The sequence below is a fragment of the Lepidochelys kempii genome, chromosome 7 (assembly GCF_965140265.1).
Source record: "Lepidochelys kempii isolate rLepKem1 chromosome 7, rLepKem1.hap2, whole genome shotgun sequence".
Taxonomy (NCBI): Eukaryota; Metazoa; Chordata; order Testudines; family Cheloniidae; genus Lepidochelys; species Lepidochelys kempii.
Window position 1 is genome coordinate 25176529 of NC_133262.1, and position 20064 is coordinate 25196592.

Below are 20064 nucleotides of genomic sequence, written 5' to 3' on the forward strand. Positions count from 1 at the left end.
TAGATTTTTGCCCTTTATATTTGAACTTTAAGCCATGTCTGCGATTAGCACCTTGAATCACTACTGCTGGAGCATGTTCCTTCTGTCCTTAGGCAATATTTGCATTAACCTGCGAAGTGAAATGTTTGTATTAGAATAATTTTAAAATAAACTTTCTTCATTTAGTAATTTCTTGCTGCTACTTAAAAGCTCAATAAAGCTTGATTATTCTTCAAAGGTAAAAAATGTGCAACTACCCTATACTGTTTTCATTAGGGAATATTTACTGTAGTTACCCATTATATGAGCCTGTCATCGGAGATTGAGGTTCTTGATTTCATCTGTGATTTTTTACAAAATGCTTTTACCTCACAAGGCAGCTGTAAACTATTTAAATATTCAAAAATGGTAGCTTTAAAATGTTTCATAATGGAGGAAATTCCTGGAAGATGAGCTCTAAAACGTAAAGGGTGAAATCCTGGCCCAACTGAAGTCCATGCAAGTTTTGCTGTTGACTTCAGTGAGACCAGTATTTCATTCTAGATTTTCATCCTGCAATTTTAAATATATATAAACTAATGTTTAAACATAGCTAATGTAGTTTTGCAGTGTATTAACAGGAGTGTCATATGAAAGACACAGGAGGGAATTGTTCTGGTCTGTTCAGTACTGGTGAAACTTCAGTTGAAGCACTATCTGTCTATCTCTGCCCTTTAGGCCTGGGTACCCTTCTGCTGTGACCCAACTCCCTACCCTGCTGTGGGTGCATCTGTGACTCTCTTCTCCCCTCCCCCCCCAACCAGGCCGGTACCTTCTCCCAACCAACTCTCTCTGCCTTTCTGTGTGGGTATGGAGCTAGTGGAAAACTGAATGGGCTCAAGTGAATGAGCTTGTGGGGGGTGGAGGACACCAAATGTCTCTGAAAGCCACTAGTGTGAGTAAATCGAGCTCCCAGTTGAGTTATGAGTTTTAGGTTTCAAGGATTCCTAGAAGTGAAGTCTTCTCCAAGAGCTAAAGCAGCCAGAAGAATGGCTGGCCAGCACAGATGCAGCAGGTGGTGAGGGAAGGGGGTCAGAGTATGGGAAAGTGAGGATGCTTAAAGAGATGAGGGAATTGAGGGTGGTGGGGCAGTGACATTGCTCAGAGGTTGGGGAGAGGAGGTGGGAAGCAAGGAAGTTCCAGGGCATGGGCAATTCAGGATTCAAAAACAAAAGCGTTTCCCCATGATTTCTCCCTTGTACCTTTAAAAGGCCCAAGGTGCGAGGCTGCATCTGGGATTCAGCAAGGAAGTGTTGGGGATAAGCATCTGCATAGTTGTCCTGGAATTGCACTTTAGAAGTGGGAATGTGGTCACCAAAGAGACAGGCGAAGTAAAGTTGAGCAGAGATGCATGAGAAGAAAATGTGGGGGACCGGCCACATGCAGTTGGCAAAATGGCAGGACAAACAACGTAGAAAATCTGAGTGTAAAGCACAGAGAACCTGGAAAAGGTGAAAAATGTGGAAAGAGAGAGCCTGTTCCCTGTAGTCCTCTTTGTATGTGGAAAGAGCATCAACAACTCAGGAACATTGGAGGAACCTGATTGGAGATAAGAGGACCTAACACAATTAAGTGGCAACTGGTGGAGCAAGACCCTGGAGGCGGGGAAAGAGTCTGGGAGATCGCAGGACTCTGTGGGCATGGGGGTAGTCTGAGAATAAAAGGAGCTCAGAGGAAAAGAGATTATGAGACTGGAGGAGAGGAGCAATGTAGACACAAAATGGAGCAGGGGAGAAAGACAACGTGTGCGGGGGAGAGATTCATCAAGACAGTAGGAAAAGTGCAGAATAGACAGGGCTTACATTAGACTTGCTAGGACCCAGAGCAGAAACTAAGGAGGGGGACTCCCTACCCTGCCTCCTTAACGTGCTCACATATCTGCAATGTTTCTGAAGCCCAAGCCCTGCCACCTGGGGCTGAAGCCGAAGCCCGAGCCCTGCTATCCGGGACTGAAGCCGAAGGCTGAGCCCTGTGGTGTGGGGCCTGAGGTGATTGCCCTGCTTGCTAACCCCCTAACACCGGCGCTGAGTTTAGGAAGAGAAAAAGAAACAAAATAATGTGCTATACAAACTTACTTTTAAAATTTTGTTCATTTTGAATTTGATTTAATCATTACTGAAGAGTCAGATGTGTTTCATATACCCGCTGAGTAAATGTCTTAGTTATGTTATGGTCTTTTTACAACATGTAAAGGGAGCTCTAAAGACATGGACCTGGCTGCTGGGGAATACCTCAGCTGGAGGAGTGTTCTTGGGGTGCCAAAAAGCCAGTGTAAAAGCTCTCAGGTGTGGTATTGCCTCAATGACTCTTAGAGACTATTGGCAGCCAAGTGTAAATTAGAGGAGTCCTTAGATTTTCTTATTCATGTTAGGGCCAAGTACCAGAATGGGGGAGGCACAAAGGTAATACAAGGGCATCTTTGTCCCACTCTTTAATCCTGATGAAACAGAGGTTTGTTGGACCTAAAAATCAGGCCTAAATATGTCATTTTTAATTCATGAGTCAATACATGCTTAACATATGTTCCTTGGCTAAAACCTGCCCTATATATATCATTAAGGCTAAGATTTTGTCATGGCTATTTTTAGTAAAAGTTACGGACAGGTCACAGGCAATAAACAAAAATTTACAGAAGCCATGACCTGTCTGTGACTTTTTCTACTGCGACTCTATGGTTTCCCCTGCCTCTATGGTGGCTGGGAACTGTGGGGTTCCCCCTCTGCCTGCAGCAGCTGGAAGCCTCTGCTCATGGCGCCTAGGAGGTGAAGGATGACCATATTTCCCAAAGAGAAAACGGGATACCCCTAGCCGCTCACCTGAGGCGTCCCCCTCCCCACCCACACAAGGCTGTTGCCCATAGTTGAAACCCTGAGGGCCTCCTCAGGATGCTGTCACCTGTCGCTGGAACCCTGTCAGGGTCCTGTCCCTGACATAAACATAGTCTTAGATAGCATATATTGATACAGGCAAAATATTTCTGCTCTAATTGGGAATATGGTTCAGTTGATTCAAGTCTAAGTCCTTGCACATTTGCTGCCTTGTGCCCTGGTTTGAGGTGTTCCTTATCTTCTCAGCAGTGCAACTATTTGGGTGCTGAGTAGGCTGACCAGATAGCAAGTGTCAAAAATTGGGACGGGGGGTAATAGGTGCCTATGTGAGAAAAAGACCCAGAAACCGGGATTGTCCCTCTAAAATCGGGACACCAGATCACCCTAGTGCTGAGTGTTAACCTGAGGGCAGCAGGATTAGTCTCTGTGAGAGACATGCTGCCAAACCCTTCTTCCCAGAAAGGGCGGCGGCTAGGGGGCCATGGGTTAGGCCCACACAACCCCACTGGGAGAGAGAATGAGCAGAGCCCCGAGCACGCTCTATAGGTGGCCGTGTATAACCACTGACACCCTGGGCCGCAGCCTAGGGTATGGAGACTACAGCCCCCAGCACGCAGTGCGGCGCAGAGAGAGACTACAGTTCCCAGCATGCCACGCTCTACTCAGGCCAAGAGAGGCAGGGAGCTTAGGAACCTGGGACTGCATCTCCCATCATGCCCTACGCCAACGAAATGAAGCTATCGACGAGCACCTGGCGTATAGCACGCTGGGAGTTGTAGTCAGTCTCTGTTCGGAGGGTTTGTCCGGGTCAAGGGCGGGTGGTGGCGCTGCAGTGAGGATGTGGCGAGCATGACGTGATTTTGTCCGCGTTGGAGCTGGGGGCGGCCGTGGTGGCGAGCGTGACGTGGCAGAGAGCGAGCGAGGCTCCCCCGGACACAAGAGCAGCAGCAGTCGCCGCCGCCAGCAGTTGCTGGGCTGGGACCCCGCGGAGGGATCTGAAAGGAGAGACCGGCTTGGGGGTATAAACCGCTGCCGCGCACACACTCCGCCTGCTCGCCGCCGCCGCCCAGCCCGAGCCGCCATGGGCCTCACCATCTCCTCGCTCTTTTCACGTCTCTTCGGCAAGAAGCAGATGCGCATCCTCATGGGTAAGAGAGAGACCCCCGGACCCGCCCGGCCCTGCCTTCCGTCGCCTGAGGGATCCCGGCCTCTCGGGCCGCGCTCGCCGCATCCGCCGCCCCCTGCTTGCCGTTACTCGGCCTCTCTCGTGTAGACGCGGCTGGGCCCCTGCGGGGGGAGGGGGGATGTTCCGTGTGGCTGTTGGGGACGCTGTAGGAAGCGGCTTGGGGCTTGCGAGCCGCCTACACTGGCGCAGGACGGCGGGGCGGGAGGAAGCGTCTGTCTGTGTGCGCCCTTCAGGCCTGGGTACCCTCCTGCCGTGACCTGACCTCTTGCCCCGCCGTGGGTGCGTGTGTGTCTGTCTCCTCGGGCCTGCGCCTTCTCCCAGCCAGCTCCCGGCCTGTCTGCGTGGGCATGGGGCTAGTGGAAACTGAACGGCCTCAAGTGAATGAGCTTGGGTGGGAGGGAGGGGCTGTGTGCTCTTCCCTTTATTTTCTTTACCTACCCACCCCACAGTGCTGTTGGTGGGAGATTTTTAGTCTTTTTATTAGGAAAATGTCCTACACCCTGCTCCCACCCTCCCTGAGGCTTGTAGCCAAGGTAGGGGTTATTTAGCACCGTGTGTGTGCACGCGTGTGTGGGCCCACACATGATAAAATAAGCATAGACTGTAAAAAGAATGTGAAACTGTAACAGGTAAATGCCATATCTGATCATTTTGTGAAAGGATTTGATATTTGAGGAATGTCTCCTCAGTTCTAGGAGTTCACTGGATTTGCGTGTGTCCCCACCCCCATCTCCTATGTGTGCATGCAAATCCAGTGAACTTGAATTAAAAAGATCTCCCTCAAAATCTATTCCCTTTACATATATTAAGTATCACCTTTACCTATCACAGTTTAAGCAATGTGGCTGTTTTGATCATGATGTGACAGGACCAAGTGTGCTAATGTATCCTAAGAGCTCCAGAATTTGACTGCTAAACAGAAAGCATTAATTTCCAGGAATTCAGCCATCTTTGCTCATTTTGTTCTGAGCAAGAATGTTGCCTTTAATCACAAATTCTGGTGTATCTTGCATATAGGATTATAAAAATACAAATTTTTGTATCTAGTTAGTTTTATTAGGCCACTGTCTGACCACAGTTACGTTGTGGCTCTTCTGAAATGTATTGTGTAACCAGTGGCACGGGAACATTTTTTACAGGGGGGGTGCTGAAAGGTCATGGTCCCCACCCCAAACTTGTTAGCTCACTATCCACTTACTCTTGTCCGTGCCCCTGCATACCCCCAGAGGTGGGGGACACGGCCAGGGGTAAGAGGGCCAAGGCTGGGACCCTGCGTGTGGGGCTGGTGGCTGTCAGGACCCCAGGTGCAGGCCAGGAGCGGAGTGCTGGGCCGGTAGCCCTGGGATCCTGGGTGGGGGGTGGCTGACAGGACCTCGCATAAAAACTGGGGTGCACTCTAGTTCCTGCGCCTATGTGTGTAACAGTTCAAACCAAGCTGTATTCAATGTTTCCTTTCCTCCCATACCCAACTTTATACACTCCTTTTCCTACAATTGTCCAGCTAGGTGAATGGGGCTTTTTTCAGTGCCTATCAGTTGGTCTTTAATTAGCAGGAGGGGTTGCAGTTGAGTAATATAAAGAGAGCTTCTTGTACCATGGCTCAATCCATTGCCTTTGCCCTACATCAAACTTCTGTTGGCTAAAGAACTGAGAATGGAATTGGCTTCTAACTGTTGGCATATCAATTTGGGCCCTAAAAATGTTTGGATATGCATTAGAAACAAGAGGTAATAACCACCTCATGTGCTCTGCGTATGTATAGCAGACCTACTGACATCAAGAATAAATACCCACCCCAACCCTTGAAAATGATTCTGTATTCATAGGATATGAAAGCCAGTATACACCAGTTGACATTTCACCAACACTTGTGTAGCAGCTTTTTTTTTTTGCAGTGCTTAAATTTGTTGATATTTTAATTACTTAAAATAAGAATTTAAACCTGAGATGACTGTATCCTTTAATGTAATTTTTGCCTCTCTATAAACAGCATAGTAAATATACAGTAAAAATCTTTTTTTAAGAGAACTACTAGCATGTCAAGCTGACTTCTCATATACAATTCTAAATGACTAGGTATGAAACCTTGGAAAAGATGGTTGTAAGGTAAATATTGACACTTGCAGCACTATTGTTTTTAATCTTGTAGAATGATGAGAATACAAGAACAAACTGTGTTCTTGAGACCATAATAGTTCATAGCACTTCAAACACTTTATCCGTAGTAATTCAGCTCTAACACAGATACAGACTAATAAGTCAGACCATCCAGTAGCTGTTTGGACAACATCAAATGAGGTTGGTTTTTTTTGTTTGTTTGTTTTTGTTTTTTTTCCTGTCATGGTTTTTAAGGGTTTGACTACCCTACAAATACAAGTGGGTCAGGGGACATGGTTACTACATATTTTCATTATGTAGTATAGACAGAACCTGTTTAAGGTTTTAGCTTGTTTATGAAACCTGGTTAGATGCCTCTACACTACAAACAGTGTTATGACAAGCTCCTTTGAGACAGTTGTATTTGTAGTATGGAAGGAAGGAGATATTTGTAAGCAGGTGTCCACATCATAATTTGCACCCCTATTGGTATTTTCTCCTTATCTATTCAGTCTAAGTTTAAAAAGACTAAATTAGTTTCTGCCTCAAAAGTGATTTTGACTCAATTTTGGCACATGGGCTGGTCTGTGTGGTAGGAGGGTAGGATTTTTAATTGTTGCCACTTGTGTTTCAGATAGATATGATTTCAGTCTCCAGAGCTGTCAGTCTATTTCCTTTACCTGAGTGAAATTACTTTTTCTAAAAATAGATTTGTTTATTGTGTGTGCTAGAAAATAAACATTTGTTCAGTGTTTGTATGTAATATACTTCAAACACCATAATACTGACAGAAGTATTGCAAGCAACTTTCTTTTACTCTAATACTTCTGCAAAACACTAACTTTTACAGAGTTAATCCAGAGTCATGGCACATACTTCGTGTTTAGTTTTTAATACTTTGCACTTCATCACGTATTTTACAAGCTTACTAATTTTATGGTGTAAGCAAAGAACAAAATTTTTTAAAAAGATTAGGGCTATCAATTAATCACAGTTAACTCATGCGATTAACTCAAAAAAAGAAGTGTGATTAAAACTATTAATCACACTGTTGAACAATAGAATACTAATTGAAATTTATTAAATATTTTAGGATCTTTTTCTACATTTTTCAAATGTATCTATTTTGGTTACATCACAGAATACAAAGTGTACTGTGCTTGCTTTATATTATTTTTTGTTATAAATATGTGCACCGTTAAAATGATAAACAAAAGAAATAGTATTTTTCAATTCACCTAATATAAGTACTGTCTTGCAATCTCTTTATCATGAAATTGTTACTTACAAATATAGTGGGTTTTTTAGCATAACTGCACTTCAAAACAATGTAAAACTTTAGAACCTACAAGTCCGCTCAGTCCTACTTCTTGTACAGCCAATCACTAAGAGAAACAAGTTTGTTTTACATTTATGGGAGGTAATGCTGCCTGCTTCTTCTTTACCGTGTCACCTGAAAGTGAAAACAGGCATTTGCTTGACACCTGTTGTAGCTGGCATCGCAAGATATTTACATACCAGTTCCACTAAAGATTCATATGCCTCTTCATGCTTCGGCCATCATTCCAGAGGACATGCTTCCATGATGATGATGCTCGTTTAAAAAAAAAAATGCATTTTATTAAATGTGTGACTGAACTCCTTGGGGGGAGAATTGTATGTCTCCTGCTCTGTTTTACTCGCATTCTGCCATATATTTCATGTTATAGCAGTCTCGGATGGTGACCCAGCACAAGTTCATTTTAAGAACACTTTCTCTGCAAATTTGACAAATTTCAAAGAAGATGCCAATGTGAAACTTCTAAAGATAGCTACAGCACTCGACCCAAAGTTTAAGAATCTGAAGTGCCTTCCAAAATCTGAGAGGGATGAGGTGTGGAACATGCTTTCAGAAGTCTTAAAAGAGTAACACTCCAATGCGGAAACTACAGAATCCTAACCACCAAAAAAGAAAATCAACCTTCTGCAGTTGGCATCTGATTCAGATTATGAAAATGAACATGTGTCGTTCCACACTGTTTTGGATTGTTATTGAGCAGAACCTGTCATCAGCATGGACGCACGTCCTCTGCAATGGTAGTTGAAGCATCAAGGGACATAAACTTTAGCGCATCTGGCACGTAAATATCTTGCGGCATCGGCTACCACAGTGTCATGCGAACGCCTGTTCTCAATTTCAGGTGACACTGTAAATAAGAAGTGGGCAGCATTATCTTCTGCAAATGTAAACAAACCTATTTGAGCGATTAGCTGAACAAGAAGTAGGACTGATTGGACTTGTAGGCTCTAAAGTTGGACAATGTAGAAAAAACCAAAAATATTTAAATAAATGGTATTCTATTATTGTTTAATCACGCTGTTAACTTTTTAAAATCGCTTGCCAGCCCTAAAAAAGATATAATAATCTCCTAATGGCAACCCCTAACTAAATTTATGATTAGGAGGATAATAGTCAATAGTGCATTATGTCACAAGTGGATTTACAAAGCTGCTTAAAAATCATAATTGCCTCATAGATAAATATTCATACTTTGCATATTTATATATCTCTATATTTTAAAGGGCTGACCAACCATTTATATTCTTGTGTGTGAGGAAGGGAAAGCACAGTTCCAACTCTATTTTACAGATACGGGGTTAGAGTTCAGATATTCCTTGGTCCCAGTGTTACTTTTAGTCCATAGTCCAGGGTCTTTCAGTAACGTTAATATATACCCATGTTTTTCTTCATATTGCACCTTGCAGAATCATAATTATATCATGTCACTATATTCATCAGCTGTTAGTATGGCTATGCAACTATCTATCATCTCTGAGACAATAGATTGCTAAAACATCCATCTTCCGAGAGGCATATTAGCTTTTCAAATTTTAAGCTGCTAAGTAACAGGGAAACAGACTATCTTATTAACTTTGGCTATTTCAAACACAAGGACAATTGCTTTTGGGGATTTTGGGAATCCCACCTGTGTGGTTGAATAGTAACAAACCTGTAACTTACCAAAAAACACAACCCACAAACCTATAAATAGCCATATTAACAAGCCTAGCCGCAAATCAAGGGCATGAATTGTCTGTTTGTAACAGCCCCTGTAAAACATAATGAAGAAATTACAAGGTAGAACTTGTTTATATCAATGTTAAAATTAAAATTTCAGAATTTTTCTTATCTGTGAATATGAATCACAGATGATTCATATGAATATGAATTTGGAACATAGTTCCTGCTTCTTGGGAAATCTGAGTCTGGCTTCCACAGTGTATTGTTCTTGAATATATTCTATTTAAAAACCAATCCCTAAATTTTGTGGTTACTTGCGTAAAGCTTTGTTCATGTTTAGATCACAGGTATGCCATGTCTAGCTGGCTTAGGCTGGATTTAAAAAATGAAGAATTTACCCACAGGGCAAAACTACTATCTCTTTTAGGATATAGAATAGTAGAATGGTGTAAAATACAAAGTGGTGATAAAATCTTTTTGGAGGGCACTTAGCTTTAGGCAGTGGAATTTGGTTGGCTGAAAAGAACAGTCTGAGATTATTTTAACACTGAGTACATGTGAGTCTGTAGAGGGAACTGAGTGCAGATATATAGGCAGTTAGTTTAATGGCTTCTGAAATGTGCTTGTTCTGGAGAAAGGGCCAAAAATACCTTTGGAGAAATGCTTAAAGGAAGTAGAGGAAAATGTAACATTCCAACCAGACAGTTGTAAGTAAGCTATATAATTCTTTCAAACAGTTCAGAGGAGTTGCTTATCATGCATGCAACTATGAGAGCTGTAAATAAGTATGGTGCTAGCACTTATGCAGGTACCATGGGGATGTAAAGGTGACTAGCAGAGTGGAGTTCCTGGGAGAAGTGCACTGCAAGCCTGGGATTTATAAGTGACTTGAAGAAACTATAAGTAAAGTGGGGCGGGGTTCTTGAAATGGATAAAGTAGGTAGGCATTACAAAGATCAAATAGGTGCAAGGGCAAAGCTGTACCTGCCATGTGACCCTTAATTACTATCTGAATGGCTCTGTCTCAGGACTTCATAAACAACTGTCAACACACTTGTATTGTGTTGAGATTACATTAAACCTTAGTGGGAGAAAGAGCTAAAAGTTAATATTTCTGGAAAAGAATCCTTTCTCTTTCAGATTATTTTGCATCTTGGTTATATGTTTCTGATTTATGACTTGGTGTTGGGGAATGTCAGAGTTTTTTTTCATGTAAACTTGGGAGAGTTGTTGTTAATTGGAATTCTTAACTATCACCTTTTGTGACAGACAGTTGACTTACCTATAATTTGATAGTCAGAGGACAAGTTTAAAAATATACTCATCAAATGTAAAAATCCTATAAATCAAATGTGGTGGTAAATACGTTTCAGTCTCTTAGGAGAATAAGAACAATTGCAAATGGTGGGACTGAATAATTTGTTTTAGAAAGCTGAATACTGAAGCACTCTTAAGAAATTGGCACATGGTAACATGTAAATTGCCAATTTTTTTAGTAAAAAAAATGCATATTAGCTGAAATATATAGTAAATCATAACTGTTCAAATTATGTGATTTTGATACTCTTAAAAGTTATTTAAAAATCTAAAAGGGGAATAATTTATTTGCAGCTTGTAATAAGGAAGTTTGAGGACAGGGGTTGGCTGTATTGGTGAGGGGGCTGGCAATAATGCCAACTTTTAGACTTCTAGCTTTGCTAAACTGATAATAATCCAATAAAACTTCTTGGCATTTGAACTGGGAATCTGTTTTACTGCCATATTGTGATTTCTTTTGTATTCATGTAAATGCTTATATTTTCACCGTGAAAGTTCCTGGAAGTCTTAAGTCCTTTGTTCAAAGACTTGCAGGTAAGGCCTGTTCTTGGTGTTGAGTATTTCTCTCCTAGTATGCTACAGAGCATTTTTCATCATGGTTGGTTATCTTTCACACGTGTGAGCATACAAGATTCCTTCTTGACAGTCCAGTATTGCCAACTCCAAAAACTTACATAAAGAGTAGGTACTCACAAAAGAATGATCTTGTTGTAAATCATGAGACTTTGAAAATGTTGAGTTTGATTTATTTGCCATCTGGGTTTTGAGTCTTTAGGATACAAGTGGGTCACATTTTTAAAGTTTTTTATTATTTTTCTGCTACTGTAAGAGCTGGAAACTTTTTTTTTTTTTTTTTTTTTTAAGATGAGTTGATGTTATCCCATAATCATATAACTGAGTTTGGGTTTACAAAAAAAAAACCCCTGCATTTCTTAAGTGAGCATTGGCATTTCCTGACCACTGAGTTTAGCTTCTTGTTTGTTTTCAAGGTTGTCAAACTTACTGATGTTACAGTTTTTGACAGGTTTCAGAGTAACAGCCGTGTTAGTCTGTATTCGCAAAAAGAAAAGGAGTACTTGTGGCACTCATTGGATGAAGTGAGCTGTAGCTCACGAAAGCTTATGCTCAAATAAATTGGTTCGTCTCTAAGGTGCCACAAGTACTCCTATAGTTTTTGAGGAATTCAAGTATATATTTTGAACTGGTTAACCTTCTCTGCATAATCTTAATTTTCATGGAGTAAATTCCATCTTTTCTGTTATATTAAGGCTTCAAGAGGCAGTCAAGTATTATGCTTGTTTCATATGTGGCTTCTCTGAAGGTCCAGGCATCTTCTCTTTCATTTCGAAATGCTCAGTAAAGTGGCTGAGGTCTGAACATCTGTTTGTACTGCAATTTAAAGACCTGCGTCTGGCTCAGGTCAGTTGGCTCAGGCTCATGAGGCTTGGGCTCATGGGGCTATAAAACTGCAGTGTAAATATCCAGCCTTGGGCTGGAGCCAGCAGTCTGGGACCCTGTGAGGGGGTAGGGTCCTAGGCTCTAGCCTGAGGCTGGACATCTACACTGCAGTTTTATAGCCCTGCAGCCCAAGCCCCATGATTCATACCCGCTGTGGGTATTTAATTGCAATGTAGACATACGCTGAGAGGTCAGTCTTGGACAGCAATACCTTGGGTTATTAGTCATTATTTCGGTACAGGTGATAGATTTGAAGAATTGACAGTTGCTCCTTTATAGAGTCCCCCTTTGAATATTACCCAACACTTCACTGTTGTAGGAAAAATGCTGAAACAATATTGGCAATTTTAAACTTTGCAAGTTCATAGAACTATTTCAGTGCAACCTACTATTGTAGCTAATCATCTAGAGGAATGGATGGGGTGGAATATTGGCAGTCTGAAGGGCAAGCATTTAGAAATCACAAAGACACATTTAGAGAGCTCTTAAAATGGAATTCTGAGAATTTTCTTTTACCTAAAGAAGTCTTTTTGACAAAAGTATAATACATGGCCTTTTGGCTTTACAGATTCCAAGATCAATGAAAGCAGTTGATTTTCTTAAATATTATCTTCTCAAACTGTAAATACATTAATTTGTATAATATCACTATTCATAAATGTCTAAAATACTGTAAGACGCTTATAGGGAGGTTTTGCAAATGGAAAATATACTGTAATTAAGCAGTTAGCATCCTTTGAGAAGGAAGAGGTTTTTAAGGGTCTGGTTTCATTCTGCATAAGTGGTTGAGTAATCTGAAATTACATTATATTACAACACTATGAAAACTGCCTTATTTATCAGTGTACAGCTTGATGTCAAACACCCCAATATGGAGTGTAGGACGGCTACAAAAATAGCAAGTAAGACATTAGTTCAAAACATGCTACAGTATTGGAGAATGGGTATAGTAATACAAGAAAAGGTTGCTGAGTATGCTGATACTACCAGAAAGAGTTTTGGTGTTTGTTTTTTATTTTTTAGTTCTCTCATTTTTGTTTGTTTGAGAAAAGTGTTCCCAAAGTTCTACTGAAAGCTCTGAGTTTCTCAAATGGTATTTTAATTAAAATGGTTGTTGCGTTTACCCATTGAACACTCATTCTTGCAGTTTACTTCTTAAATAACATTTATTCATGGACATGTGCAGTAGGGTATAATACATTTCCAAATGTGTGTTGAATTGGTTTTCTGGGACAGAGTCTAAATTCTAATACTTCTCAAAATACATATCAATCCACTCAGCTGACAGTATTTGGAAACACCATGATAGACTTCCAGATATTTATTTGCAAAAGCTGCTCCTCTTAAAGTTCTGTGGGTACATGTCCACTTAAAATACACACACATTTTTTAAATGTACAAATAGAAATAAATTAAAAATCAACTCAAAAAGGAAACAAACAAACCCCACATCACACCACAGTCTGCCTGGAAGGTCAACAAACTAGAGTTTTGTTGGAGCAGCAAGGAAGCAAATTCCAGAGCAGAGTTCAGAAGTGGGGACTGTTAACCTGAACAGCCCAGTAGACTAGAATAGTGTATGGAGACATGTATTATGGGTAGCCATGACAAAACCACGTAGGGCTTCTATATAAAAAATAGTTTGCGTTGTTCCAGAAAGTAAATTGTTCAGTGTAGTCTGTGGATCACAGGTGTTATATGCTCTCCATATATGGAATGTCACTAAGGGCTTGTCTACATTACCGCTTGAGTTCATGTAACTTGCATCGCTCAGGGGTGTTATGTCACTCAACAGGGTGGCTTAAGTTACTTCGACCTTAAGTGGTGTTTACTGTGCTATGTAAACAGGAGATGCTCTCCCACCGACATAGCTTCCGCCTCTCGTTGAGGTGGAGTAATTTATGCTGATAGAACACTTTCCTGTCGGCATAGCACGTCTTCCCCAGATACATTACAGTGGTGCAGCTGCACTGATGTAGTGAGGTAGTGTAAAATAGCTCTAAGTGAGCTGCTGCATTTCATGTTAGCTGAAACTTTGTAGTGGTCAAGAGTAGTCTCAGGTGGGGCATGCTGCAGTAGCCAGATCTGAAGGTAATAAAGGGATCAATAACAGACAAGGTCTGCATTTGAGAAGAAAGAAAGTAGCTTCCAATCTGATGCTGAATAAGTGAAGGAGGAGAGAGAACTTCTGGCTGCTGCCTAGAAAATATTGCAAGGCATGTCAAATACATGAAAACCTGCTAGAGCAAAACCTTTACATGTAAACTGCAAAGTTTGTTTAAAAACAAATGAAAACTCCTACTAGTCACTTACATGATGCCTGAAGAAGAAAGTTACATAGCTTTCTGATCATGTAAATGGAGAATGGAACTCTGGTATTAAACTTGAATTCTTAGCTGATTGGCTTCTGCCTCAAGTGATGGGTGGAGAAGGAAGGAAAGAAACATACTTGGTGAATCCACCTTTTTTTGGGGTGCTATTTAGGAACTTACCCGTTGCTCACTGAAAAGTGAATCCCCACCCTGTTGTTAAGTGGAATATTTGTCAAGAGCATGAATTAGTTAATACTGTGAAACTAAAATTAAACTTTATATATTTTTTTTTAGTTGGTTTGGATGCTGCTGGTAAGACAACTATCCTGTATAAACTGAAGCTAGGAGAAATTGTCACCACAATTCCCACTATTGGTAAGAGAACTAATGATTGCTTCTCATTGAATTACTAATGTTAAATGTAATTGAACTACAGAATCATTCACTTTAAAATCCTCAATTCTCCTGAGGGAGAAAAGACCTAACTATTTTTCATTGTAGGACCTTTGTTTCAAGAGCTAGTTTGTGGGGTAGTGGGAGATACATGTTCCCCAGAATAGAAATTAGTATCGAGTTGGACTCTTAGTCCCAAATTTCATAAAATGAGAATTTCTTGATCATAACAAAAAAGAAAGTGTGTGTGTGTGTGTACACAAGACAGCTCATCTAGCTTTCTTTAGAAAGTAAAGTTGCTATTTTTAAGAGGACAACTGACAGATTTACTATTTAACCATTTTTTTCTTTCTTTTTAGGTTTTAATGTGGAAACAGTAGAATATAAAAACATTTGTTTCACAGTTTGGGATGTTGGTGGTCAAGATAAAATTAGACCTCTTTGGAGGCATTACTTTCAAAACACACAGGTATGAGTTCTGATGTTTTACAAGTAAAAAAATTTGCACATACGTTCATATTAAAATGAATACCACTGTGTACAGTATCTCCAGAAAATGGTCTGCCACCATTTCCATTTTCTTCTCATGAGTTGGTCCCTACCATATCTGCTGGAATTCTGAGGATCCTTGGCTTTTTTTGTTTCTGTTTAGCTGGTGTACACTATATACTTTTGCCATCATAGCATTGTCAGTCAGGGATGTGAAGAGGTGTGATTCCTCTAGTGTATATACAGTTATACCAGCAAAACTGTATTTTTAGCAAATACTTGTTTTTTCTCTAAGGGGAAGGGGGAATTGTAATTTTACTATGCCAGTACAAGAATAGTTTTGCTGGTATAGTTGTATCCACACTAAGGCTTGGTCTACACTAGAGCGGGGGTGGTGGCGAGCAAGTCGGTCTAAGTTACGCAACTTCAGCTACGAAAATAGCGTAGCTGAAGTTGATGTACTTATAGCTACTTACCGTGGTGTCTTCACTGCGGTAGGTTGACTGCTGATGCTCCTCCGTCGACTCCGCCTATGCTTCTAGCCCTTGTGTGGAGTACCAGAGTTGACAGGAGGGCGCTTGGTGGCCGATTTATCACATCTTCACTAGATGCGATAAATTGACCCCTGCTGGATCGATCGCTCCAGAGTTAAGTGTAGACATGCCCTCGGATATATCCACGTTAGGAGCACTTTGCTGGTGCATTATACCAGAATTCCAATAGCAGTAAAGTACTCCTAGTGTAGACATAGCTTAATATAGTCTGACTGGGATAGACGGGATTCCCATGAGGGACCTGCCAGTGTTGCTCCTTGAAGTGCCAAAGGGTCACTGAGCTATGTGATGGACTTTCTCACCTCATTAAATTTGATGCTTTGTCTGCTAACCTCCTGAAACTGAAGAGGGACTTCAAGTAAAGAAGTAAGTTTAATGCCTAGCTGCCCTTGTAGGTATTTCTCTTTTAACCAAACTGAAGACAGATAAGATACATTTTTACTTGGAGTAGAATAAATATGTATTAAAAATGTGCATGTGAATATTCTATACAATATGCTTAAATACAAGTTCTGTTTATTGGGCTCCCTTTGCTTATAAAGTATCTAAAAATGTTCCTGGAAAACCGTTAATTGGGGTAGTGTTGCTGGTTGTTCGATGATCGGGGCAATGTCAAGTTCACTTCACTGCTTCTGTCATCACTGCAGGGGATTACAATGTGCTTTTTAGGTAGTTAGTGGAAAGACAAGTAATTTATCACATTTCTATACACCCCAGCATCAGAGGAGATTCATGCTTGTTGCTCTGCTTTGTGCAGGATTGTTGCCAGGAAACTTATGTCTGCAGTAGCACAGGCATGATCCTGGGGCATGTACAAATAGGAGTATGTGGTGGAATGTGACTAGACAAAGGGACTGGCACAGCGTATCAGTTGAGGACTAAAAATGTTATCCTACTTACATCTTCAGACCTACTATGGAAGCATCACCAGGGACCTTCAAAGTGGGAGAATCTGCTTCTTCAGAGGAGGGTAGGCTGGAACTGTAAGACTTAAAATCCCCACCTGAAGGAGTGGAAGGCAGTATGGAATAAGCTCTTTAAAAGAGAAATGTCAGTGTCGGAAGTGGTGTTAGGAACATTTGGTAAAACACATTTCTTAAAAACTAAATTATACTTAAAAGGGTTGAGAACGCTCAGCTTTATAGGATGGAGGACATTTTTAATAGTGTCTAGATAACGTGTCTTTGGTGCAATGGAACATATGAAAATAAGGAAAACTATCACAATTTGGCCAGTTATCTTTCCCTGAAATTCTGATATGCAGATTACAGTCTGGGAATTGTAGCCTTGTTTGTGTGTGGGGGTTTTGTTTTTTGTTTTTAAAACCTTTCTGTTTAAGTAGCCGAACTTAATTTTCACAGTGTATGTTCATGTCATGTCTGCGGATGACCTAGCTGACTGAAGAGTCTACCTCATGTAGTCGATGATCTTTCTCTGTATATGTTAATTAAAAGACTACTACTTTTTCAAACTTGCATTTCTTAGGGAGGGAGCAGCCAGAACTGTACTCCTTCACAATAATTCATGTAATCTTTTTCTTAGAACACCACTGTATGCTTAAGTTTTATGGCGACTTATCAAAGCTGCTTAACTTTTTGCAGGGTCTCATTTTTGTGGTAGATAGCAATGACAGAGAGAGAATTCAGGAAGCAGCAGAAGAACTGCAGAAAATGGTAAATATTAATATCTTTTGGAACAGAATTGACATCTTCTGTATTTACTTTACCAAGTCAGCTTTTCTGCAAATGGTGAATATGCTGGTTTTGCTGAAATTTCAAAACCCTTGCACCTTCAGGAAGTCTTAAAACGTGTATTGTAGACCTTTTTTCAAATAATTCATCACTACTTATCTAAAATTGTTTAGAACATGAGTGGACTCTGGTTGAGAACTACTAATGACTTCACCCAATTCCTTTGGGATGTAAAACCCAAAAGAAAAGTAATCTGTTGACATTGAGCTGTCGATACAAATTAGATCTAAACTGCTGTTTGAAACAATGTTGCTTTACCTACACTAGTGCAATTTGTACCATGGGTACTTGATGATCTCAATCAGAAGCTACTCACTGTGATTTCAAGAGTGAGAATGAAAAAGCTTGCAGCACTTTGTCCTTTATTTCTTAATTGCATCTCTAGATGCTTTTTACAGTAATTAAATGGAAAAATAACTAGCATGGTCTCTTACCCTGTTAGCTTCAGGAAGATGAGTTGCGAGATGCAGTGCTACTGCTTTTTGCGAACAAACAAGACTTGCCAAATGCCATGGCAATCAGTGAAATGACAGATAAACTAGGTCTTCAGTCTCTGCGTAACAGAACTGTAAGTACTAAAGTTTGAGTCAAATTTTTTGTAAGCAAATGTACTCTTTAAGTTTTAAGCTTTCATTTTTTTTGCCCCTCCTTGAAAAGATGTAATGTGTATTTGACATGCACAAAGTGTTATTTCTACAAAAGAGTGACGTATAAAATACAAACTCTGTAATCAAGAGCAAATAAAAGGCTTCATTATTCCTTTTTTAAATAGGAAGGTACAACCATTACAGACTATTGAATATTTTGGGGCATGTTTTAACTTTGTGTGTTGGCTTTACTCTACTCTTCTGTTTGTTCTTTTGAAGACAGACTGAGAATGGAATTGTGTCCAAGAGTTTTTAGGGAACAATCTATGATAAAAATGCCCTACAGGATATAAGGGAGGCTTCATCTACACACAACTTTTATTGGGGGCTTTTAAATCACTGTTTTATATAATTCCTCATTGCATTTTTTTGCATCACTTTACCTCTTCATGTTGACAGCTGTGGCTTATGTCATTATGAACTGGTTTTAAAAAGAGAGAGGTTAAATCATGTAGTAAAAATTCCTTACCTGTGACCTCAATAGCACCTGATTAAAACAAAGAATTTTAATTTACAAAAATTCTTTACATTTTACACTTTTTATTCATCTTCAGTTTCACTTTTGATTCTTGTGCACTAATATAATGTGTCAGTATTTGGGAGGTAGACATAGCAGGAGATTCTTCAAAACCCAATAGCTAATTTAAAATTTTTTCTTGAAAATATCTTCTCTTACTGTTAGGCTTTGGTGGTGGTGGTGTGAAATAAGTTTTGGAAAAACATACTTGTTGGGATCAAACTACATTATATCGTACCATAAGAATTACACCCTGGTAGTATGTAGGAATTCAGTATTTTAAAGTTCACATTTCATTTTATTTTATATTTTTGTTCCTTAACAGTGGTATGTCCAAGCGACCTGCGCTACACAAGGAACTGGTCTGTATGAGGGACTTGACTGGCTGTCAAATGAGCTCTCAAAACGCTAACTCAAACTGGATGACTTTCTCACCAGGGACATGTTTGATATAAGTGGTCTAGGCTTGTTACAACAAAATTAGTTTGCATCTTGGTTATTAAACAGTATCTGGAACGGGTTTGGGCAGGATATTACAGCGTTTCAACTTATTTTGTTGCCAATTATTGTTTACCAAGCTATATGTTGCAGAAGTAGCAATATGCTTGGGTTTAAAAAAAACAAACTCCTTAACTTGGAAAAAAGTGTATCTTCTGATTTTTACTTCCCTTGTTAGGTTAAATGCCTGAATATAGTTGTTGTGACACCTTTAAAATCTGTTTTGAATACATTTTGAGCCCCAATAAATTAAGTAATGTTTTTTAAAGATTTCCTCCCTGCTACTGATACTTAGTTTACTGATACCTTATTATTTCATTCCTCAGACAGTCTGCTGATTTAAAAATGTAGCATTCCATTTATATTTATTTCTCTCCCTTGCCAAAAAAAGACTTGTTCCAGCCCAAAAAATGCTCTAAAACACTATTCAGACCTACTGCACTAAGGAACATTTTATTAACCTTGGGTTCCATCAGCCCAACTTGCCTTTGTGTGAATTGGATTTGATGGGTAGCATAGTTCTGTGCTGGTTGCAAAGAGCTCACGTTGAGGTGGTTTTTAATATTCAGCAGATTGTCTTCCTTTATATTGTATCTTTTTATGTTGCATGTTGCTTTTGGTATCAGCCTGAATGTTTTCGCCCAGTGTATAATAGTTCTGCTGAAGTTTTACTGTTTATTGGTGAACATATCTTCATAAAGAAAAATTTTGGAAAAATCATCAAACTCAATGGATTAGTTTCTTCATAACCCACTTGGAATTATTCCTAATAAAATGATAAAATGTATAGTTTTGTGTATGCTCTTATTGAATCTTAAAATTGTGAAACTGATACGAACATTTGACAGTCTTATTCTTTTTTCCATAAATTGAGTTCTGTAGTTTGTGAACACAAATCTCAGATTTTCAATTTTCGAGGAAGGGTCCCTGAAGATGGGCAGGTAACTTGTATACAGTGCAGTAGGTAATTGTCATCAAGGCTTAAATAATTCTGTAAG

The 20064-nt window shown here is 40.0% G+C and overlaps 1 protein-coding gene across 1 annotated transcript; it reads left to right on the plus strand.

Moving 5' to 3' along the window:
• The first annotated feature begins 3645 nt into the window (after window positions 1-3645).
• ARF4 (ARF GTPase 4) lies at window positions 3646-19853 on the plus strand. Its single transcript, XM_073351490.1, has 6 exons — window positions 3646-3994; window positions 14512-14592; window positions 14970-15079; window positions 17255-17326; window positions 17847-17972; window positions 18894-19853. The coding sequence occupies exons 1-6, from the start codon at window positions 3928-3930 to the stop codon at window positions 18978-18980; spliced, it is 543 nt and encodes a 180-aa protein (XP_073207591.1). The 5' UTR covers window positions 3646-3927; the 3' UTR covers window positions 18981-19853.
• Window positions 19854-20064: the final 211 nt, after the last annotated feature.